The sequence below is a fragment of the Sinohyriopsis cumingii genome, chromosome 14 (genome assembly GCF_028554795.1).
Source record: "Sinohyriopsis cumingii isolate HCF-2022 chromosome 14, ASM2855479v2, whole genome shotgun sequence".
NCBI classification, from domain to species: Eukaryota; Metazoa; Mollusca; class Bivalvia; order Unionida; family Unionidae; genus Sinohyriopsis; species Sinohyriopsis cumingii.
This window is the reverse complement of record NC_142974.1, coordinates 11,865,435-11,891,806: the sequence shown is the minus strand read 5'-3', so window position 1 is coordinate 11,891,806 and position 26,372 is coordinate 11,865,435. Positions and strand designations below refer to the sequence as shown.

Sequence of the window (26,372 nt, the reverse complement as noted above, 5' to 3'; positions counted from 1 at the left end):
ACAAACAAACTAGAAATAGAAGTTCAAGTTGGATTTATTACAGTGATACTCTTCAAATTTATCACTTTCTTGATTTCCATCTTTTATATTAGCATGTTTAAAAAAGTATGTAAAACTGTCCAATACAGATAAATTCAGTGTATGAACTACTTTTGTACCTAACATTGTGTTATGAAAAAGTATGCTATTTATGTGTATGTCACATTTTTGCAGAATAGCCTCAAGGTATATCTAAGCAGATCAATGTATGCATATCTATCTATCTATCTCTCTCTCTCTATATATATATATATACTTTTTTAGAGGACAACTAGAGAGATCATTCGTATTTATGAGTTACCCACTTTAAATAAAGACATTATTATGATTATTATTATTATTATTACTATTATTATTATTATATCTGTAACCAGCAAGAACTGCTGACCCCTGTACACTTGACTGGCAACTACTTTCTTGAGGACTATGATGGACAGGACAAGACTGCTTCTGGTATCACGGAGAAATTAAAGGTGTGCATAAGATCAAGGAATATTGACTTGTCTCAGGTAGCGACCTTGTTGACAGATGGCGCCTCTACTGTGACAGGGAATCATAATGGTGTTGGGACACAATTAAAACAAAAATCCTTTCATAATTCAATTTTACTCGACTGCTCATAAGCTGGCTCTACGCTCCCATTGGGCAGCAGATAAAATCAACATAATGAAGAAGTAAAAAAGAGCTTTGACTGCTCTTTAATTCTATTTTAAATCCTCTTCTTTCAGAATAGAGAGACTTTGATACAGGAAGTTGTACATTCTCCTCAACTGAAGGTGAAGGAGATGAATGAAGTCTGATGGTTTGCCTTGTTTGATGCCCTAAAAACTGCATACGACTGTCAGAAAGTCATTGCTTAGACTCATAGTTCTCTAGCTGCCAAAGATGCAAGGGAGAATGGCTTGCTAAAGAAAATCCCACATAACACGTTAGCGGCCATGACACATTTCCTTATGACTATCATTCCTGTTATAACAGCCTTGAGCATGAAATTTCAGTGAGAAGATCTTGATCTACCCACCATTAGTCTAAGACTTGCTATCAATGTATTTAATAAGATGGAACTGTTTGAAGATTCTAGACAATGACATCAGACAAGCTGATGGGATATATGTCTACAAGGACATAGAAATAACCAGCAGAGAAGGCCAGTGAGCTCAGTTTGACTCTGCAAGTACAAAATTTGTTACAAACCTGAAGGAAAATCTTGAAACACGATTTCCTACAGGTACCCTCACCACTGCATCAGCAGGGGAAGCATTATCAATGAGAGACATTTCATGTTTCACAGGATGACATAGTTTCACATAGCAATGACAAAATTCAGATGATTCTAGATGACTATGTAATTGTGAAAACAGTATGACAATGTCAGTATCAGTCAGTAATCGATGCCAAATTGGCATTTGAGGAATGAAGGTCTGTGAAAGAAGTAGTTAGAGGTACAGTTTTGGATACCAGTCAATCTTCAATCTTACCATATCAGCTAAAGTTAATGCAGCTTGCTCTTGTCTTTCCTCTCCATACAGCTACATGTGAATGTGAATTTAGCATATAAAAGGGCACAAAGAGAGAGAAATGCAAGTTGAGGATTCACTTCTTACCTGCTCTTAGGTTATGGAGGGTAGAGAAAGACGAAATACTGTTTCAATAACTGAACAGATGATCATAGTTTCACATGTAAACTTATGTAAAGATCTGTAAGCCATAAAACAAATGTGTATTTTGATTTTTTTATTACAAAATTCAATCTCTCACAATACTTTTCTTGTCAATTTAAAAAACAGTGTTCCCTTGACTGTGAATCTCAGGGGCACATTGTTCCTTGCCCACAGAATGTAGTGTAGTTTCTATTTTGTTTCAAAATAGTGTGTGTTTGAGCTAAATGGTACCTACACAAAAACTAAGCTTCATATTCCTTTTACTTATCCAAAACAATTCTTAAGTAAAAATAGCAATTTTCCAAACATATTCCTATCTGGAAAAGCCCTGCGACACAATTAACTCTTTCTTGTTAGAAACTTTCTTTATTTCACTATAAGTAACATTAAAATAAAACATTATTGTTAAAAACTTTCTTATCCAACAGAAAGGGACAGAAAAAAAAATCATAAACATGTACAATATTTGAATTAACAGGATATCTAATGATTCTTCAGTGTTTTAAATTGGACTTTGTGCAGTATGAATCGATCGATATTCATTAATGGAAATAACATTTGTCTAAATTCTAAATTCATGCCAGGAAACTATTTTTTTTCTAAATTCATCCACGGAAATAAACAAATTTCTAAATTCATCTATAATTCATCTTTTTAAATCTGTCCAAGGAACAACATTTTTCCAAATTCATCATAGGACACCCATGGATACATTTTTCAAACATAAAAATTGAAAAATATATTGGCAACTGCCTTTGGAAAACTTCAAAAAGCTACTGAATCAAGAAAGTTGTTTTATCATCTAATGACAGCTCCAAGTAATAAGGACTGTTCCAACAAAATATATGAAGAAGTTGGACATCCATCTGTCTCAATGGGAACAAGTAACTTTATTTACAAAGATGATGTTAGCAACTGACAGTTATTTAAGTCAATAATGCTTCATTTCTGCTAAAATCACAGCAATCCTTCTTAGTATTTACAACATTTCAATGTCTGCCCTAAATCTTGGGCAATCCTAAAAACATACAGGTGTCCATAAACCATCCCCTATCCTTTGTCATATGCCATCATATATATCATTATGGCATCCTAGACAGTGGTTGGGTTTCATTTATGTGTATGCAGCCATAGCATGCTTGGTTTTTTAATTAAATTTTGCCTGCCGTCATCCTTAGAAGATTGGTCTTGTGACATGTGACCATTTGCTTTATTAATGAATTCACCCACACAGTAATTCAGGAAAGAAAAAGTCTCCAAAACTAACAAACGAAAAAAAAAAAGAAAAAAAAAGCATACTATAAATATCAGCTTATAAGATGACCCCAATTAAAAAACAACACAGAACCAGATCTGTTGTTGCATAACACACCATCAAAAAACAGCAGAGAACCAGATCTGTTATTGCATAACACACCATCAAAACACAGCACAGAACCAGATCTGTTGTTGCAGCATGCACAATCAAAAAACAACACAGAACCAGATCTGTTGTTGCATAACACACCATCAAAAAACAACACAGAACCAGATCTGTTGTTGCATAACACACCATCAAAAGACAACACAGAACCAGATCTGTTGTTGCATAACACACCATCAAAAAACAACACAGAACCAGATCTGTTGTTGCAGCATGCACAATCAAAAGACAGCACAGAACCAGATCTGTTGTTGCATAACACACCATCAAAAAACAGCACAGAATCAGATCTGTTATTGCATAACACACCATCAAAAAACAGCACAGAACCAGATCTGTTGTTGCAGCATGCACAATCAAAAAACAACACAGAACCAGATCTGTTGTTGCAGCATGCATAATCAAAAGACAGCATAGAACCAGATCTGTTGTTGCATAACACACCATCAGATCAGGATCTGTGTTGTTTGTTAAATGATTATTCCCAACAACCTGTATAGGCCCCGATCTGTACATTATTCGACACCTGATCAAAGTCGGTGCAATTTGTAAATGGACTTAATATATCCTTATATTCAAAACATTTTGTGTGCCTGTAATATAGTTACTATAAAATAACGATTACGAAATTTAACTCAAAATTAGAAAAATCTGACATTTTTAGCACAGGTGATCCTTACAGTTGCTTCTAATGAAAACCTAATGCATGGTCATGTGTGTTACCTAGGTCCCAAACTTCAGGTGTTTACATACTGTATATACTTGCTTACAAGTGGAGCCAAACAAAAATCCTCAACTGCCATAGCATAATGTGCCTGCATATCAGGGACTGATTACTCCTAACCAACTGCATAGACAATGATATGCCAGCACATTATGTGACAGCAGAACTGGTTCTGTGCAGTTTGCAGCTGGACTCATCTGAAGTGTATACTTGTGCCAGCCTTCGAAAATTGGGCATGCAGCAAACATTTGATGTTGTGCTTTATAGCACACCAACACAAGTAGGTTATTTAGTGCCAAGGCAATTGGATTAAAGTGCCTTGCCCATGGACACACCCCAGTAACTGATCCTGGCTGGTCTGAAGGTAGGATTCAACCCCACACCCTTTCGTCACGAGTCCGAGATGCTAACCCCAAAGCCATCGCAGCTTCCTACATTTATATGCTTGAAAAAGATTTAACTATGACACTTCATGCAATGCTCCATGCAACACAACAACTCCCAGTCGACTTACTGTAACTGACTCCAAGATTACTAAGCTTTTAAATATATTTCAAAGGTATCAAAGGTAGAAAAACTTGGTGCCACTCCTTGTTTCCAAAACAAGCCAAATGAAATACATATAAAGCAATGACACAGAAATAAAATACATCAGAATCATTCATTATTAGTTTTAATGGAATACTGAAATCAGGAATGGTTAAGAACATGTTACCAAGGACATCAAAAATATATTGCATCTTGGTTTCAAGTTGCACCTGATCAAACATTAGAGGTCATGGTTTTACTGCACCCTTACATCTCAGCGTCATTTCCAGTTGGTGTCGCTTAGCATGTGTATGGGGAACATAATACATTAACAAAAGATGAGACAGAGATGCAAGAAAGAGACAAGTCTTTGAAGTTCATGTTTACATCTCCATTGAACGGATAAATATTGACTCATTTCAAGCTTTTGCAAAAGAAAATTAAAATATTGATGTAAGTGAATTCTGATGTGATAGTATACATTTAAATACATAGAAGTTTGCTAATTTCCACCTACAATATGCAACAACATACCTGTCCAAGTCCCTCATTAATCAAGCATGTACATGTAAATGTGTAGCAGCATTTATGGCACCTCAGCACAAAAATGGCTATTGGTGCCAACTAAAGGTAAATGTTTAAAAAATGTAAGAATAAACTGCACAAATCTTTTGAAGATAAACTCTTAAGTACAGCAACAATCATAAGAAAGAACACACACACCATAAAAATGTTAAAGTTCTATAAAATGCCAATACATGCAAAATAAAAGATATATATATATATATATATATATATATATATATATATATATATATATATATATATATATATATATATATATACACACACACAGATAATGTTATGTGTTTAGGCTCGAATAAACAGTAACACAGAAAGAGTGAAAACAACAAGCGTTTTAAAATTTAACAAATAATTTATTTCCCTGGAAAAATTATGTAAAAATGAACAAAGGAGAAGAACTTACAGTTTCAAGAATCAAACCCACAAATTAAATTGCAAAAGTCCTAGTAATAACTGTTCTAATCTGATGGAAAATCCAAGATGGATGACGTATGCTGTAGTCAGTACTCTGCTTATCTAAAGTTCCTTGTAGAAATACAAATAATGGCACTCCAGTGTTGGAAATCCAAATTAAATTTATAAGCAATTTCTTTCCAAAACTTCTGTGTGAGCAATCCTCAAAATATTTCCACAGAAAAAAATGAATTAATCCTTTTGAAATCCAACGGATCTGAAGAAAATTATAACTCAAAAATATGGCTACAATAAAATAACCTGACATCAGTGTAAAAAGACCAAAACTGAGGAATCTCTCTCTATACATCTCTATTAAAACAATGCACAGTAATGGAAAAACCGGAATTGTGAAATCGAAAGGGGGGGGGGGGTCATGTGATCGTGTTTATGTCACGTACACCAAAAATGACCCTGATGAAAACCATTAATTTAAAATAAAACAGAACTTGTTTATGAAGGTTGCTACAAATTCTGAAACAAGGTGAGGAATTAGATCAACACCTCGTGTTTATGAAAGAATGTTTCAGGTCAACCGATTTTCTGGAAAAATATCATCTCCAGTGAATAAATTTACATTATAATAGCATATAATAGAATAAAAAATTTAAAAACCGACAAACAATTAAATTAAAATAAATATGAATTAAATCAGATATACGTAACAATATATATACACACTTGTTTCAGTGTGGCTCCAGGTGGCTGAGTGGTCTATAGTGCACACCTACTGACCAGTCATCTCACCTCTGTTTACGCATTATTGAGTCTCAGACTTGGCCAAAGCAGTTATGTTAGAATGCCTGCCAATAGTTTTCAATGGGTCAGTGGTTCTTCACGGGATTTTCTCAGGTTCTTCCTCCACCAGTTATACTGGCACCATCAATAACCTCTCATGTGCTGCAAAATGGTGTTAAAACCCCAAGGAACAATACTTGTTTCAGGAATTAAATTATGTGGACAATGCATTTTAAAGATTTTATCCTTATTTTTATTCTGTGTGCAGGAGGAGGGGGTACCTAAACTTACTCAGATCTATAAGCCACGACTGTGCTTTTGTCCCATTAACCCAACCCCCCCCCCCCAAGTCACACATACAAACTGTGCTTTAGCACACCTGTACTTTTAGAAAGATGAGGGCAGTGCTATTTTATTTTAATGCTGGGGCAGTAGATAGACGTAGCAAATAAGCTAGCTGGTAATAAATGTAATTTTTATGGAGAGCTAGCTAAGATATGCATGAATCAACCATTAAATTCTGTTATTCCCAACCAGTATCCACAAAAGGCAAACAATAATGGTAAACTGGACAGAAATGACACAAATTGGCACAGCTTTCTTTATTTGGTATCAAGTCAATCAATTTGCACAATTAAATATATCTGGTGACAAAGATAAGGTGCATTTCAGAACACCTGGGACAATCAAGGTTTATTAAATAGGTCAACAGATAAAACAAAGGGAAGTCCACTGACCCATACAGTTCAGCAATAAAAATACACTGGGACATCATTTAACAGAAACTTTTTGTTTCAAACTGTTGCAGATTGTTCTATTCAGGGTTAGTAGCACATTTCTTTTTAAATCTTCAAGGTTTTTCAAGGTGCATTATTACATAAAATTTAAAAAATACATAAATGAAACTGCATGTAAACACAAGCTGATACTTACTATTACTTCATACGAGGAACAAAATTCTTGCAAATTTATTTACCAAAAAACATGAAGTCAAGAGTATGATCACTGATATAATTCCCATTAATATTAAACATCCCACATCTGGACATTAGAATAATGTAGTCACTGAACTATGTTCATTTTACTCTGTCTACACAACACTATTTACAAAGCCTAACATACTTTAGAGTGAATTTTTCAGTTCATGCAGCTTGCAATCAAGCTGGTTTTTTTTTTGAAAGCTCTAAGTTCAGCTAATTTGTCCTTAACACTTTTTCCTCAAACTATTAGGTGTTGTGATAAAGGAAATTTTCCTATTGGTCTCTGCTTTCATTGCAGAGTATCAGCAGCAGCTGTCACTGTCTCAATCATTTTCAGTACCTGCCTTTCTTTTTCACCCACACCCATAAAACAAAAATATAACAAAGATATGTTTTTAAAAAATATTATCACATATTTAAAAATAGCGCATCGATATTTTAAACCATTTCATATTAGATACATTAGTACTTGTCTCAGCTTAGCTGTATTCTATATTTTCAGATTTATTGTGTTCATTGCAATTATTGTCTGCCTATTTCCACTCAATCTTAAAACAGAACCAGATCAAATTAATTTCATAAGACTATATACAGTTTCTATTTTAAAACGATTTCATGCTGAAGGCTTCCTGTTTTGCCATATTAGCTGCTTTTTATCCAGTTACATGCGACCATAGAACACCCTCATTGCATGCAAATCAATATCCTTCTGGTGTAATTTACATTTTGCTCTGAGAAAGATCTCATAATCCAATCTTTAAATGTTTCTTCATCAAGCCACCAAAGTTGGAATCAGCAGCCACCATTTCAAAGATTACAAATGACTCATATTTAAATTGCGGCTATATCCAAGCTTCATACAATCGGAAGTTAAAAATGTACAACTGCGCAGTGGCCAGTTGTAGATAATTTCCATTCCGGCACAAACTTAGCAAGCGATCGTTTTTTTCTCTTTTCTTTATTTTACTTAAATCTGTAAAACAAAATTTATTAATTCTTTTCGGTTTCATAAAAATCAAGGCTTTTCAAAGTACCCAAACAATATTTTTGAATTGTCAAGGTGTTTTCAAGGCCTTGAGGAACAAATTCATTTTTAAAATCTTTCCAAGGTTTTCAAGGTCCCCTACAGACCCTATCTATTGTACCCGGCTGCCACTCTCACTAAATGTTATGACAGTGACAAGACAGTGCTACCAATTTCAAAAACCTTACTTCCATAATCAAAAATAACAAGGGACCTTCCTTAGTTTCTCAATAACTGACAAGAATACAGCCTTCACATTCTGACCAGAACCTTCAGGATAACCTTTAGGCAAATTGCTTACCAACAATGAATCACATCTAACAGTCTGCTACAAAATGGTCTGACGAATTGATATGCTCAATGTCATAGACTTGTCTGTCTTCTGTGCATTTCTTACATTTTGACAAATGCTTATTAGAACCATTCTTTAACATACTGTGATGTACAGTCAAAGGATCATTGTTGCCTAATAACTTATAGTGTCAGGGTTGCACCTATTACAAGCTGTCAGGTAAATTGTGTGTTTTCCTCTATCCATTTATAATGATCAAAATATTGGGATTTTTTAAACTGGCAGTTTTGGGGTGGAAAAATATCCCCATGACTTGCTCAAGATGCAACAGTGCTGTGTTGAGTACACAGAGCCTTTCAAAACAGTAATACCAATAAACTGTACTATTAGCTGGAACATGAATTGTTTTTGTTATCTGACACATCCATTTGTATTCTTGTACTTCTGGAAAATGGTTACACATTTTGTTTTGTTTGCAGTGACTATTAACGGTGTCAATTAACTCTATACTCACCAGGTACACTTTTCCACCCTTTACCTTAGCCTAGATGAAGGATCTGACATTTTGTCCTGAAATATCATCAAAATCAAGTGACTGATGATGATCAGCCAAACAAGTGTCCATTTACTCAGGACTGTCACTTAATTTGCAGGAAACAGCACCAGAACTAGACTATTTCCATTTATATTTTCCAGTTGGACTTGTGAAAAGAAAGTAATTTAATAAATTTGCAGCTGAACAACAAGAGGATCATGGAAATAGTGATCCAAACTTGACAGACACCATGATGCCTGAGATCTCTGCCCTTCTAGGCATGTTGATCCGTATACGGATAATTCTGGCTCCTGACGATAGCTTTATTGGTCAAATAACAAGTTTCTCTCCAACAAAGGAATTAAAGATGTAATACCACACATAGGGTTTGAAAACCTCTTGCAGTGCCAACCCCTAAATGACGACAATATATAGTTTCCTGCAGATCACCCTAACCATGACGAACATCACAAAACATGTCTAATACTCTATGAAGTTCTGCCCAACACTGTGAAGACATACAAGCCTAACCAATATCAATCCACTAATGAAGGTTTTCATATTTATATATTTCGACATTGATTACAAATAAGATATTTCTTTCAAAAAATAAATTGCAAAGCAGACACACTTACATATAGAGACCTTAGAAGGAAGACATACATACATACATACTTTCTCTTACAATAAACATGATAATTTTTAAGACAAACAAAACATGCACAAAATATGATAGTAATTACATATCATAATTATGTCTAATATGAACCATTCCTATGTGCATATCACACAGACACACACATTAGACACCCATTATCATATAACTCCAACCTATCTCCATACATAAAACTGAAAATCTGAAATCTAAAGCATATCTTTTCATAATAAATTTTTCATTAATTGATCCTTTTGAAAGTTTAGATTATAATTTCATACAAAAATTCAGTAGATGATGCATCAAGAACAATGCACTTTACAGGTAAGAATGCCTTCAAGGGACGACACAAATCCAAGCAGTATCTTCCATCGAAGCCAATCAAATGGGGCCTAAGTATGGATGCTCAGCTGTGACAGTTTGGTTTCTGTTCCCAGTTTGAGTTTTATCAGGGGAAGGAAGATACAGATGAAGTGAATGACAGCATGAAGGGTCTTGGATATCAAGTTGTCCAATGGCTTACAAAGCCATGGACAGGTTTGGCCAAACAGCAGATAGGAAGTTTCAAGTGCATAAAGGTTGCCATGCATTGAAAATGTGTAGCCCCAGTGACAAAGGCCAGTAATGACACACAAAGACTGCAGACACTTTAAAGAAAATCAACCTGCAAACACTGTACCAAGCATGGTATATCCTCGATGAACATATAAATATTGTAAGTGATTTCCCAAATAGTAGATATTTATACATGTATTTGACATCAACTCTTCAATGAAATGAAACATCATTAGGTAAGATACTTTTATTTTCATTTTATTCATGCATGTAACTAGATAAAGTTACTTATCCTAAGCCACATCACTAATGACAAACAACACTAAAACACTTTGAAATAGTTCGTAATAACCTTTAATATGCGCAAGAATGGAAAGCAGGCCAAGTGAATTAATAACCTGAGAAAAGGTTTTTGTGAAGGCAACTGAACTATGCTTGAAAATTCTGTAATTCTTAACAGTGAAAGTACAAATATTTTCAAGCTCTAAATATATAGTCACCTCAAAACTCTGATGATCAATTTCGTTGTTGCAGATAAAACATTACCTTGGCTAACATCGATGATGAACTGAAACACGGAAGTCCATCTTCAAATGAACTAGATCCCAACAGAATATACAGACAAAAGCAAAATGGCACCATGCATACCATGTGGGTACATCTATTTTCAGAAACAGAAATTTTCTTCATGTGAACACATATATTTTAATTTTGTTACGACAACCACCGATATGATTGCAGATTTTAATACTTGTGTAAGTACTATTGTTGTCGATAGGTTATATACGGTTTTATGGCATTTTTATTTCACAAAGAGTGATGAAAGAAAACAACTTTGACCTTTGACTCGGGACTTTGCACTGTCCAATATATTTTGGACTAAATTTAGTTTTAGCTAAATATTCAATCACATAATATTTAGATTATGTTTTTTTATAAAAAATTCCATAATTTCCTTAATGTATTTGCCAAATGAATTACGAATACGGGTAGTCTAATGAAGAGGTACTGCCTAGATACACCTCTCCCTATATCAAAGTTTCCATTACCAATTTTGATCGCGATTTTCTTAAGTTCAACAAATAGGATTCAGTTTTGGGGGTATTTTCTGGTTTTAAAAATTGACATCCACACCTGACCCTATGTTATAAGTGGGTTTGCAAGTTATCAAGGGAGTGGTGTACTGCAATGTCTGTCATTATTACAGGTACTTTCCTGTCCATTGACCGGTTTATTTGTGGTTTCAGACAGATATTATGTACAATACAATACAAGCACGGCAGTGAAAATTTTCACAAAAAGTATTTAAAAAAATGCTTTCACCAAGTACAGTGATTAAATACATAGCGGTATTTACATATTTATGTTTTTAAAGCTTCAAAGCCCAAGCTAGTATCTGTTTTCATCATGATGGTAAATAATAACTAATGGAAATCCAGCAGTGATGACATATGCCAACTTACAGTAGAAATGATCAGCTCTTCCAGCAATGCAAGAATATAATGTCTTCAAGATGATGTTGCTTACAGTTTATGTGTTTTCATGGGGAGTAAAACTATGATGTCATGAACGTCATATGGGAGGCAATGCTAGGGGGGGTTAGATTTTTATATGGGAAGCAAAAGGTTAAATATGATGGTGCCATAATTCATCAGTCATTGCTAAAGATAAACATTTCAGTGCCAGCTCAAATGCTGGATGGCACAGACTACAGTAATTCATGGTAATGTAGTAGTATCATTCCTGACAGTGAACTCAAATCGATACATTTCCAATAATTTCACAGATATCAAATAATTTCACAAACACTGTCACTTAGTTACTGAGTAAAAAGTCATCAGTAGTGTTTAAGTTCAAAATAAAATGATTCGGTGTTGAAAGAATTATTAATGTGGCTCCCAGCTGCCACCAATGACACTTCAGTTTCAAATACTACCTAATACAAATCATGCAAACTTAACCTTTATGACCTGATAAATTATGTACATGTAGAAATATTTTCATGTACAGTTATTCTTGAAACCTTAAGAGCAAGGGTGGGCAAAATATGAAAAGCAGACCTGATCTGGCCCAGGCCTTGCTTGTATCAATTAATTTACATCATAGAGTGTGGTACAGACAAGGTTCTTTTTTTTAAAGCACCTCTAGTAAGTTGATGAGAAACAGCAGCCATTAACAAAACAATTTTCACTGCTCTATTACCATCATTGAATACAAGCATCAACATTGTTTAGGATAATCCAATTTGTTTGCGAGACTGCAACCAAGAAGAAAAGTCGGAATCTTAAGAAAACTTGCTTTCTGAATTCTTTATACAGTATTTTAATGGCATACAAAATTTGCTTTAACATACGCATAAACAATGAATCTGTGTGCATAAGGTAAAATTAGTGCATTTGTGGTGGGTGGGGGGTGGGGGGCGCTGTTTCATACCGTGCAAAGCATGAACCAGTGTATTAATAACTACTAATAATTGTAATAATAAAGTCTCTATTGTCAGAGGGTAACCCAATTAGTTTACAAAAACTAGTCACCCTTGGGGCCCTCTACTGTGTACAGTTATTTCATTATTTGTTGGTAAGAACAGGCATTTATATGTATTATAATAAGTATAAGACAAGTATTTACAAATGTCTTTGCCACATCATAAAAGCTGGAGAAAAAAAAGAAAACATGGAGGAATAATAGAATGGAGTTTAAAAGAATTTAATGACAGCAGCATCAGGCAGAGCTCACACAACATTTTCATCTTAGGTAGGCATCAGTTGGCCCCTAAGCTGTTATATCAGGAGTAACATTCAAACTTTTAGGAATCAATGCTGATGGTTGATATTACATTGTGTCACAGAAATAAGGTACATTATTTCCTTGGGTAGTAAATTACGTGCAATTGTCAATCCCAAGTTATTATGATTTTCCATATGGGATGAGTAGCGAGAACAAGATTCTAAAGATGACTGCCAAAGTAGTCATAATGGATATCGGACTGACACCGTTTCCTTTTAGGAGCAACTAGACATCGTAAGACATGATAAGAAAGTCTTTGGGTGAAAGCACAATATCAATACGACCAGCCATCTAGAAAAGTAGAAAAAAACAAGATGTTCAAGATGGCCACTGTGGCAGCCATATTGACAGATCAACACCATTTACAACCAACTAGACATTATTAGAAGTTTCTCAATGAAAACCTCATGCTGATATGACATTCAATCAGTAAGTAGTGTAACAAGATGTTCAAGCTGGCCATAGTGGCAGCTATATTGATGTCTGAGTGGCACTATTTACATTGGTGGCGCTCTACAGTTTCGTATTTTGCATAGAGTTAGGATTTTAAAGAAAAAGAATTTCCCTGGCTTTCCTCACTCGTTATACTGGCTATTTAGAAAAGACCTTGTATATCTTAAGTATAATGCAAAGAACCTTTAATTCCCTTTATTTTGGTGAATGACTGATAGGTGTACTATGGGTTATAGAGTATACAGCTTGGCCTTACTTCAGATGTGCACCTTTCAAAAAAGTGCTAGCTCTACTTGGTCATTTTCACTTCCTGAACTTACTTTTTTTACATTTTATATATTTGGCAATTCATTCATTGCACTTTCAGAAGCTGGTATTGTCTAGTCTGGCAAAATTCATTTTCCCTACTTTAATAGCTGCTATGTATAGTGTACTTTAGACTAATTCAGGCTGATTTTTTAAACACAAGGGAGCAGTCATTTTAGTTAGCAGTGTGCTTAAATCATGTAAAATTTCCAAAAGTACAATATCCAAAAGAAATATCATCCACATTACATTAATGTAGCATAGAGGTATGCCAACATTCTCTCTGTTGTGCATGTTTTAAATGCAAAACTACTTCACCTTACATACATCACTCTCTCAAAAGTACATATTATCTGGTGAGCGCCCCCATTAAGGACCAGCCGCACATTGTAAGAAGTCATTTGGTAAAATAGCCATGTTGATACTGCCACTTATTCAGGAGGCGTAGCAGTAGCAAGATCAAAATGACAAAACTTTCAGCAATACTGGTTGTTGTTGTTGCGAGTTTAATGCCATTTTTGTTCCAGCACACGTGAAGCTATACATTGTGGCCAGCTTAAATGGCAGAAAAACCCGGGGAAAATCCTGAAAATAACCACTGACCTATTAGGAACCTTCTGGCATCCTTTCTCATAAAGCCCACACTGGCCAAGTCCAATGAAATGAATTGTACAACTGACCATTCTCTAACTAAAAGGCGGAACCAGGTGAAACAGGCTTAATCAAATTGATAAATAAATGTTGTATGACTGGAAAAGGACAATTCAACAGTGCTTTACAAATTAAAAAAAGAAGAATATGAGAGTGATGTAATACCACTCATTGCCTTTTGTTTGTATTCTAGTACTAATCCAGATGGATTTTGCCAATTTGTTATAAGAAATTTAACCAGGACAGCAGCAAAATTAATGTAGATTTTTCATACAGTTAATTGTAATCATGTCACGCAATACACTAATTACATTTCTGATGCTCATATTATGCTTTTAAGACACATAAGTTACACTTGTACCTCTCTAGAGGTTGGCCGGCTACACTAACCTAATGGATGAACTGATGACACAACAAATAAGTTACAATTGTACCTCTCTAGAGGTTGGCCGGCTGCACTAACCTAATGGACGAACTGATGACACAACAAATAAGTTACACCTGTACCTCTCTAGAGGTTGGCCGGCTACACTAACCTAATGGATGAACTGATGACACAACAAATAAGTTACACTTGTACCTCTCTAGAGGTTGTCTGGCTACACTAATCTAATGGACGAACTGATGACACAACAAATAAGTTACACTTGTACCTCTCTAGGGGTTGGCTGGCTACACTAACCTAATGGACAAACTGATGACACAACAAATAAGTTACACTTGTACCTCTCTAGAGGTTGGTCGGCTACACTAACCAAATGGACGAACTGATGACACAACAAATAAGTTACACTTGTACCTCTCTAGGGGTTGGCTGGCTACACTAACCTAATAGATGAACTGATGATAAGTTCTTGTGGTTTAAGACACATAGAGCTAAATACAGGGCAGATCCTGATCTGCAAGTACATTATAGACCAGCATCTGTAGCAGCTAGAGTTGTGGTATTAAACTACGGCTTAATACTCCATTACAGGGAAATGACAATCACACAATGGAGTCACATAGCTAAAAATATTTAAAGACTATTAAATACTTGCCTAGATGAATATCAGCAATTGAACGGAAAACGATGACTTAAAGGTCTGAACTTATTCCTTGCAGACATATATGTGGCACAATTCTTGGCTTGATTTGCACATTAACAATTCCAACAATGGATGCATACCCTGCATCGTCTTTGTTGTTAAACCCGAGTAACTTACACAATATTTTGCTGAAGCAGGGGTTTGTTTGGAATGGAAAAGAAACAAAGTGCAGCTCTTTTCAAGGTTAATTCAGACAAAAGAGAAAGACCAAATAAACAACACCATGATCAGAGGTATTGTAACAAGTTGGTAGATCAGGGTCTACCTTGTTTGCAAATGGATGTAACCTGTACATGTGTGTACATACATGGTAATCATTTAGTAAATTACACCATGGGGAACAGTGTGCACTGATTCGAATTCAATCAATAAATGAAGTCCTTTTAAGGAAATTCTAAATAAATTCATTGTCAACTGAACTGTACTCAGTCATCATGGCTGATTTCAGTTTGAAGAAATAATTTACTGGAAGTGATGATGGATTAATTTTGTGTAACTGATGATTGGTCCTTTGGGTAACAAACACCGCTCAATATATTTAGCACTGAAAATGAAATACCATTTCTCTATTCACACATCAGTCCCTTCAACTTAACTATGTTACTGCAAAAGGAATTTCTGTGCAAGTTTGCAGGTCACCATTTCAATAGCTCTGCATTGATCCAATTCATTGACTAATAAAACAAAACAAGAAATTCATCTGATGTTTCAATGTACCATCTATACTCTCTGATAAGTCCAGTCCGACTGCAAATGGCACAGTTTGTTATGAGGAATCAGTAGAACAAACAGCAATGACCCTGATCTGCAGGTGCATTATGCTAAGGCACATCAGGATTGTTGTTTTCAGTTTGACTCAGTTTATAAGTGAGCATATATGGTAAGCAGAAAATCATGCATTTGTTGATGTAAACTGGATGGTAACAAATTTAATCAGCTTTTATTTGCCTTTGGGACAATCATAGTTTGCAGTTGTTTTTTATATTCAGACAACAAACACTGTCATGCATATCTTAAAACTAGGACATACAAAATTATTGGTTGAATGCTTTAAGATTTTCAGTGCAGGACTATAATTAATGCTGTTTCTAAAACATTGTCCGCATTATCAATTTTAAGTTTCCTGCTCATTCCCTGGGTAGAGATTTTAACGCACCCCCCTTTTATTTTATGCACAATAAATTAAAATTTCTTATGATAAAGAAAACATTTGTTCACAAGTTCCAAATATAAATATGACTAGTTTAGTCAAAGTTGACAAAACTATTAAAATACAATAAAGTATCATAAAACAGAAAGTTTTCAAATGAAAAATTTTAAGCTTGAATTTTGTCTTCTTTTTGTTGTCATCTAAATTTGTATACTGTATTACTAGTCTCTTTATTGCCTCCCCAGTTTGTATGTTGTCTTCTTTACACTGTATTCCCAATTTGCATGCTGTATTACTAGTCTCTTTATTGTCTTTCCAATTTGCATCTTATCTTCTTTCCATTGTTCTCTAGTTTTCATCTGGTCTTCTTTTCTTGTTATCTCTTTAGGTTGGAGTATATTATCCATGCAAGTTCCAATTAAAGAAAAGGAACACAGCGAAAAACCACTTTTTACCTCACAGAAATTGTAATTTAACATTTGATAACATGACTAGTAATTGCAGTAAAATTACATGGCATGTTCAAGCTGAGCAATAAATTACTTCAATATTTCTCCTATCATGACATGTCAGCTATAATATACTGCTTGCTACATCAGAACCCAAGATAAGATTTTCAGGTCTAAAGCATTTCTGGTTTGGAACTTCGTGGTCTGAAGCATCAACTAGGGTTATTTAGTAAGCACCATAAAGCATGACCTATCAATTATCAGATATTTTCTTGTCCACTTGTAAATATCATAAAGTACAACCCATCAATTATCAGATATATTCTTGGCCACCTTCAAACCAGAATAGGACCCATCAATTATCAGCCATATTCTTTGTCCACCTTGTAAACACCAGAGTATGACCAATCAATTTTCAACACCTTGAAACACCACTGAGCTTTGGTTTCCAACCATTTTGAGTATAAAGACCCCTTCTTCACTTCAAAAAATTTTGCAGCCCCCTGCATGCTAATTAATTGTATATTTAGGCAGAACATATATAATACAAAATCATGAAAATATATACTGACAAAAAGTATGAGCTTAGTAATCGTCGTACATGAATTCACATTTTATCCAACTCAACACAAAAACACATATTTGAAAAGTCAGTTGCAAACCCACTGGAATAACCCCAGGGTCCCCAAGATGGGAACTACTGTCACAGAGCATTACCGATTAATATATTATTCTTGTCCAGTTCAACATGCAATGTCACACCTAGGATTCATGTACAGGGAACACTGTGATCCTCTAACCCACAAATTTAGGGATACACATTTCAAGGCATAAACAAAAATACTGTGAGATCTTCATAAATGTCTGATTTTGGACTAGGTCTGTTTGGAACTAGAACTGGTGTTTATTTTTGAATGGTCACTGAACAAATACTTTGGAAAAAAACTTACTCCTAATAATCTGTATTAAAATAATGAGGAAATTCTTTGCTTCAATTAACTTGGTGCTAAACAACCAACATATTTCACAGTGCATAAAAACATCGACACAAACCAAACTTGACCTGTTTGGTGGATTTCACCATTGTCCATTTGTATGACCATCTTCCTCCACAAATGTTTACATTATTGCAAAAGAATTCTTATTAAGCACTCAAGTAGCTAGCATGTATTATGTATGCCCTCCAGGCTTGTATTTATCAACCAACTGGTTCTTTGTACTGTTATACAAATAAATTGGACTATTATTTCTTCTGAGCAATTACAGAAAATTCCTCCAGACAGTAACGACACAGAAACAAATGTATGCAGTGATACATGTATTTGCAATGACTAGTAGGTAAATGTATGCAGTAACGTGTATTTGAAATGACTAGTAAGTAAATGTATATGATACATGTATTTGCAATGACTAGTAAGTAAATGTATGCAGTGATACATGTATTTGAAATGACTAGTAAGTAAATGTATGCAGTGATACATGTATTTGAAAGGACTAGGAAGTAAATTTATGCAGTGATACATGTATCTGCATGGACTAGTAAGTTCCATACTGTAGTCTCAGTTGATTTAGATATTTTATAAAACGGATAACATAGCAACTAGGCCATCCCTATTTTATTCATATTTATTATCAACAACATGTGATGTAGGACATAAAAGTATGTAAAAGTTTCTCAATTTACATTTATCCACATAATGGACATGAACCAAGGGAACTTTGCACTTTCCCTACACTATATGGAAATACATTAGGCACATAATGGTCAGCGGTGTGGATGACACTGGACAAAAACGCTCCAAGAGCAAAAATGAATATGCACCCAACAATGCAAGAACATGGCTTGGTGACAAAGACTTTAGCAGATAACCAATGCACGAATTCTAAAATGATGAATTTAAGTGTTCTGAATAGAGTAAATCTATAATTTCAACCACTGTTAAGTTCAAGACACACCAAAGATGCTGATACATGTGCTCACAATTAAAATGTTCTGTTGACCGTGAATGAAGTAAAATTATCTACTATGCATTTCAGCAAAATAATTAGCCTCAAATATGTCAAATATGCAGCACATCTATAGATGTACAACAGGCATCACAAGTTTGTCTTTCACCAAAGTGAACTTTGACCTACATTTTTTTAACATCAATGAAAAATATCCAACTGATGTTTTATGATACTGGAGACACCAAAGAACCAATCTAGGTACATGTATATGAAAACTGTAATCACTCAATGGTTGGTGATGTAACAAGATGCCATTTCTGCTTTTCCACTAAAGATCATGAAATACATTTAAGGTCTCTCCAAATAAATAATCATTAAAATATTGACCGAAAATTCCATATAGAAATGGCTGTCAACCCAAATGCAACTGTAACAAGGAGGCAACACTGATGTTGACAATATCAGCTATTTTTTACAGTATCTGCTAGTATTTGAGAAGAATCTGCTATGTGACATTCTGGCATCAGATAGAATTACAAAATTCAGAAAAGTACATCGGAAATTCTGCTGGCACCATGTCTTTACAACCTGAATCATAAATTAGGTCATCATGTACATTCCTTGCCATGTCAGTCAGAAAATTGCAAGACTGACTTAAAATATCAGAATTCAGGATTAACACCGAAGACACAAATATTATATTCAATGATTGTGAATTTCAAAATTTTATTTTTCTTCTTCTCAGGAATTCAACATGATTTCGTATGTGTATAGTTATGCTCTCCCAATAAATGGAATGTCAATGGCCTATCTCACTTTCATTGAACATCTGGGTATTATGATGTCCTTTAATAATGACAGACATGATAAAATCTAAGGATATACAGAATATTTTACTTGGGCAATGGAGTTTTGAAATTTACTGTACTCAAGATCAATTAAATGAGTGTCAATGTTATCTCTATAATTGTTGACTTTAAATGATGTAATCGCCAGATTGAGGTTTTTGTTCATGGTTTCAGGAGATAATGATGTCTTGTTTTACAGCTTTAATACTTTTTTTTTTGACAACAAATTCTGAATCATACTGTTAATTTATGTACACCAGTGTAGATTGTGTGTCCCAATAAATATACATATATGGCACAGGTTTATCGTTTTACGCCTAACTGGGATTGGGGTTTATTTTTTTATCCCTTTGGATCAAAACAAAAAACCTTAACATTAACAAGAAAATACCAATAGCGACAGAACATCATTTTATTGAGCAGCTTAACCCAGACTAGGCCATGTCGATAGGACTCGAACTAAACTTGCTTGATTGTAAGATTTCATAAACTCCCTCAGGCAATTAGATTCCTTTTTCTAAAGTCAAACAATGTGTTCTAGTTGCATGGTTTTAAGATTAGGGTTGGCAGATCATTTTTTTAAAACCATTATACAGTATTTTTTTAATGTGATTATTTTTAAACATGGGGGGAAAAAATGCTATTGTCGGCAATGAGAAACAGGGATGGTATGGTCGGATGACTGGAAAAACATATTTTTAGTCTGGCATAATATAAAGAACTGACTGAATTGTCTTTGGTAGCCTTCCTGCGAAACATCTAACAAAAACCATACCCAATCATTAGACCTATGAAGGCATATTACTTTAAAACGAAGATATTAAATGCTTTGAAGTATGTAGCTTTCTTACTTAGTACATTACATATACTTCTCACAAAAAATTCAGTTTCCTCTGGAAAGGCCACTTTCCTGTTGTACAAGGGGTGGCCATATAAGAGGGGGACCATTGTATACATAATCTCATTCAGCCAAATGATTAGACATAATCGCTTTGTCAAAGAAACTTAAGCTTGAGTTCAATCAAATTAGCATTGCTTGGCAATAATCAATCTCCAACCAAGTGAAGTGGTATCCCATAACAGCAACTTTATAACAGAGCATAAAGAGAAATTACTACAATTCTTGGAATAAAGTGGGAATGATCCATAAAACCATGCTTCATATATTTAAAAATTATCCAGAAAAAGCTGTATTTTTATGGGATTTTAACAGTTGTGCAACCTACATGCAACACTGTCACCACATTAATATGTGGGGATGATGTTCTCAATCCACCTCCTCCAATATCTTAATAACATAAGCTTAAATACCAAGTCAAATCAAACTCTTATAAAAAAAAATATGGTCAGTCAAATGCAAGGTGACCTCATTTCGTGGGGATGTCACTCATTATTAAAATTATCTAAAGTCTTGATGCTATCAACTTACAAAATGACAATAGGAACAAGAACGTTTTCAAAGAGATTTGTGTGGGATGGGACTTTTTGTACACTATCCAAAAAATTATGTGTCACGGATCAGCACGATGGCACTTTTTGTAGACCATTCAAAAATTATGTGTCACAGATCAGCAGATTAGCCTTAAGTCCCTCTCTGGGCACCTCTGTTATTCATGATGGAAAGATTTTTTCACTTAAAATAACGGAAAAAACCACAACCTTGAAAACAATGCAAGATTTTCGGTCTGTTAAGATCTGGATCTTTGCAGCTCCGATCAACATGCTGAATTATCAAACTCATTAAAGTATATAAGTTGTAAAATCAGTAGAATCTTACTGCACTTCATGTGACTGGTCAATTTGTTTGTGTAAAGCTAACTTATAACTACCTTACTGAAACTGTTCAGATGGCCATGAAATTGTGAAAATAACTAGAATCATGAAAGAATATGGAACAGAATTTTATAATAAATATTGTATCAGAACTGTGCATTCTTCATTTGGTCCACTTAACAGGCAAATGCTGCCAGTTCAAACATTATTTGGCTGATAATGGTCATGGGTAAGATGCTAATTGTTAAGACTGCACAAGTACAAAACCTATCAAAATATGCAATACTTACGGAGTTACCAGAGGATTGCTGCTGATATCCAACACTTGTAGATTTTTGCAGAATTTAATGTTATCTGGTATCTCTCCAATATCTGAAATGGGATAAAAATGCAATATGGTAAAATAAAGCAAGAACAGGACTACTAATTTATAGACCTGTTCATACAAAATCATATTATACTCCCCACAAAGTGTACCTCATCTTAAAGTACAAACCCACATTCATACAGAAAATCTGTGTGTGTGTGTGGATATACATGTATCTATACTCATTATTCCCACTATGAAAACAAAGTCATATGGACAGCGTTCTTTTGCATACCTGGGCCCAGCAACATGGAATGAATTGCCCACTGAACTTAGACATAGTGATCACACTCAAGAGTGCTCTCAAAACTCACTTATTTCGACTGCAAGAACAAACTTAAAGTCATAACAATGTTTCCTACCTTAAATATTCTCAACATGTTTCTTTCTCTCTATGTTTTCTAATTTCATGGTGTCTGTGTTTGTAATCATTATATGTTTTTTTATCTTATAGGTGTTGTCTAATGTTGTAAAGTGCTTAGAGCGTCTAAAGATCAGGTGCTATACAAAGTCCTCATTATTATTGTTATTATTATTATATATATACACACACACACAAATTTTCTGTATGATTTTGGGTGTGGACTTTATGATGAGGCCACTTTAGTGAACTCATTTTTCAAGATAGTAAAATGTACTCTTCTCACAGTAAACATGTTCATGAAATAGAGTTCAGGATTTTTCTTGAAAAAGACACAAGTTTACCTAATTACTGACTGGCTAGCAGCTAAAGTAGTTGACTGTGCTGACAAAGTTTGACTGATCAAGAATGAATATTCAGCTCTCATCCATTTCTGTATTATGTATGTCTTTTTACATAAGGGATGATTTACTGAAAGTTGGTAATTCCTAACATAAACAACAGTCTTAGAGGAATAATTTAGTTGTTATCAATTTAGAGGATTAATTTATTTCAATTATTCATTGTAATTACAAAGTGCTCAGACTTCTAAATTTACTAGTTGTTGTAGAATTACCATGAATTCAGTTCAAGACATTTTGGATTAGATCATTTGTGATATACCAAGCCTATTGGCATGTCAACACAAATGAGTGAACTTCATTCTGAATACAACTGTAACTCATCTTTTATATTACAAAACAATCTAATTCACATCATTAATTCCATTGAAAAATGGGAAAAAGATCATTTCATTTTATAATTAATTCCAATCGGAACTTGCTATGGTGCCTCTTTGAACAATGCCATCTTAGCATACATGGTAATGCTGAAGTTTATTATATCATGTCAAGTTCAACAATTTACATGCACATTTGGTTAATTGCCTTATTACTGGTGCAGGGAATGTACTAAATAATAGAATGTTGTATTCAATGTAAGCTGATATTCATCTATACTGTACAGTACATATATTTATATTTCTCCTGCAAGAATTCATCGAGAAAGCTTGCCAGTAGCTTCTCGAGGGTCGGTGGTTCTTTCAGGGGATTTCCCAGGTTCTTCCTCCACAATTAATACTGGCTGCCATGTATAGCTTATCGTGTGCTGAAAAATGGCGTTAAACCCTACAACAACAACAGCAATTCATTGAGCAAGTAGAACAGTCACAAAAAAGGACCGTTACTATTTATATTCAATTAAAGAAAAGCTAAATCAAAATTTTCATTTTACTTTTCTGACACATCTTCAATTATTTTTGTTAAATGGTAGACTAATATACATCAGTTCATACATGGAATAAACATACACTATATCAATTGGGTTACAAAATCATAACACTTTCCTTGGCCTCATGAAAGAAAAGCAAAAACAATATAGGCTACTTTATTTCGGTTTATGTAACACTTCATAGATATATTTGCAAACCACTCTCTTCAAATGTTTCATCATACAACAGATCAACCTCATGTTGGTCACTACCTGCTTTGTCATACAAAATAATATGGGAATTTTCATTTGATTCTCATACAAACGAAATTGCTGAACTGATAGGCACTAAGTGGCAATCCTCCAATCTAGCTCTAACCTCTCCATCACCATGACAAATTAACTTAATATGAGCAAATATCCATCTGTAGCATGACCACAGGGCAAGATGAAAGACCATACCATCCACTCTGACACCCCCCCCCCCGATGAAAGATGATACCACCCACTCTGAAACAAATCATAAATGAAATGCACATTCTGATTTGCAGTGATTTTAGGGTGTATTACTTAGATCAAATAAATCTTGTGATCTTCAAAGCAAAAAGTAATGTTACCTGCCTTAATTAAAATGCTAGAGCAGACTTGGTTGATGAAAGATTTTAGATATACTTCTCCTCGAGGAAGTAAAACAGTCAACAAATTCATACATGTGTTGTTAGTAAGCTGTTGGAAATCATACTTAAACAGAGACAAGATACATTCTGATAAAAAGGAATTTCTTTATGGTTTGTCTCAAACACCCTTTCATGAATTAGCATATTTCCAAAATTTCACCTCAACTCGCACGAAAGCAGAGCTGACGTATCTTGCAAAGAATCTTTGCAAAGATTAACCCCCATCCAATATACATGTGGCGCTGTGGGTCTGCAGTGCCTTCATGACCAAGCAACGTTTTTCCAAACAGCTTTTTCCCCCTGGGATTTGGTCTTCTGTGACATAACATGAAGATGCTAATTACCTCTTTCACTAAGAAATCGATCTCAACCAACTGCCCGCATTTGTTTTTGATTACTGATTTTGAGTTTACCGATAGATAAACTGAATTACAAAAATTTAAATCTCCATGACTGACAGGCAATGTTAATGTCAACACAAGCTCAATCAAGCAATTATTTTCAACAATACAAAAACTTAAAAAATTCTGTTAGCTAAATAAGAGTAGAACACAGCTGGATGGCAGCAGTAATTTACTTTCTGTTCCCAATCCTACTCCTTACTATGGTTTGTATCCCCTTACGGACAATAAAAATCACTAATCTGGCCCATGTGTGGAGTAAGTCAGACCTCGATCACTTCAACAGGTACAAGGTCTACATATACACTCCAAAATTCAAATGTTTATTAACATCACTTTATCAACTTTTAGCCCCAAAAAAGTGATCAACCTTTTATTTAATGAGGAAAACGGCAAGTAAAATTAAATCACAACATCTGAAATATTGTTTCAAATTGTAAATAAGGAGCACTGAAAAAATTTGAATACAAAATTAAAATTGTGCTGTTAAAGGCAAGAATTTTATGAGCCCAATTCTCTCCCTTAAATCAATTATCCTACACTTTGTACATTACGTAAACTTTGTCTACTTGTTATTCTAGAAGCCAGTGATATTAGATATTATATGTTATATTTATGTGAACAAGAAATGAAGATCCTAAAATAGAAGATTCTATACATTTATATTGCATTTTAGACATCCTTTCTAACAAGATGAATGACTGCTTTAGAGAAACCAAATTGTGCTTAACACATTAAACCCTAGCGACGACTTTACAGGGCAGGAGGTAGTAGCCTACTGCCGAGCTCTGTAGCATCATGATCACGCATGATACACTAAAGTGGGTGGTATTATAGAAAGGTAAACAGATGTAGCTCTACAATGATACCAAATAATCTGGAATATCTAGTTGCAACTACAAAATACAGATAGAAAAACCTCGTGTTTTGGACCCGACTTTTTTTTTATGCAAAATACGCCCGTAGTTGGAATCCCATTTTGTGTCCATATTTTAGACTTTTTGGTCTCAGATCTAAGGCAAACTGGTATGAACTGCAAACAGACAGATGAGCCTTTGCAAAATGTAGGATAAGACCGGCATTTGGCTCATGTGCGAGTCAAATAGCCAATGAAAAATGATGTTTCTAACATCAACTAGGCAGTATGTTATTGAAAGATGACCAGGGATTTGGTGTCTTCGAGTCTATTAAGAAAGATCTTTCAAAATGTGTTTCCTACTCGATTTTCAGGCAAAAATGGCAAAAAGCTCCAGGGGTTAATGTGTAAAAAATATCAAGGTAAAACCTTTGATGCAAATCCTACTTTTGCCCCAACTGAATGCATTGATACTCCAAATATTATTTTTGTGTGCATAATTAAGATAGCTCTTTAAATGCTAATCAAACAAAGCTCATCCTTTATCAGACACATCAGGATTCAAAAGCATCAAGTTTAATGAAAATGTCTTGATTTGTTCAGGATATCAACTGTAGAATAGTGTGTTGCACAGAGGTAGAAAATAACTGGGGATAACTTAATTGCTGATAAAAAAGGCGGACTCGTATTGCATGACTGCTAAAAGATATACAAACAAAACAAATGTTTGATGGCTGAACAGACAATCGAACACCAGTATACACCACAGTAGGGGGTTATAAATAATTTAGTAGTGCCTCTATTGTTATGGTTTA

The 26,372-nt window shown here is 34.5% G+C and overlaps 1 protein-coding gene across 12 annotated transcripts in view; it reads right to left on the bottom strand.

The window, feature by feature from the left end:
- LOC149783253 (protein scribble homolog) overlaps positions 1-26,372 on the bottom strand; it is a 184,501-nt gene that overhangs the window by 148,377 nt on the left and 9,752 nt on the right. For all 12 annotated transcript variants that reach the window (XM_089931472.1, XM_089931479.1, XM_089931476.1 and 9 more), the window contains exon 3: positions 21,938-22,019. In XM_089931472.1, coding sequence (XP_089787598.1) covers positions 21,938-22,019 — 82 coding nt within the window. The remainder of the gene's footprint in view (positions 1-21,937; positions 22,020-26,372) is intronic.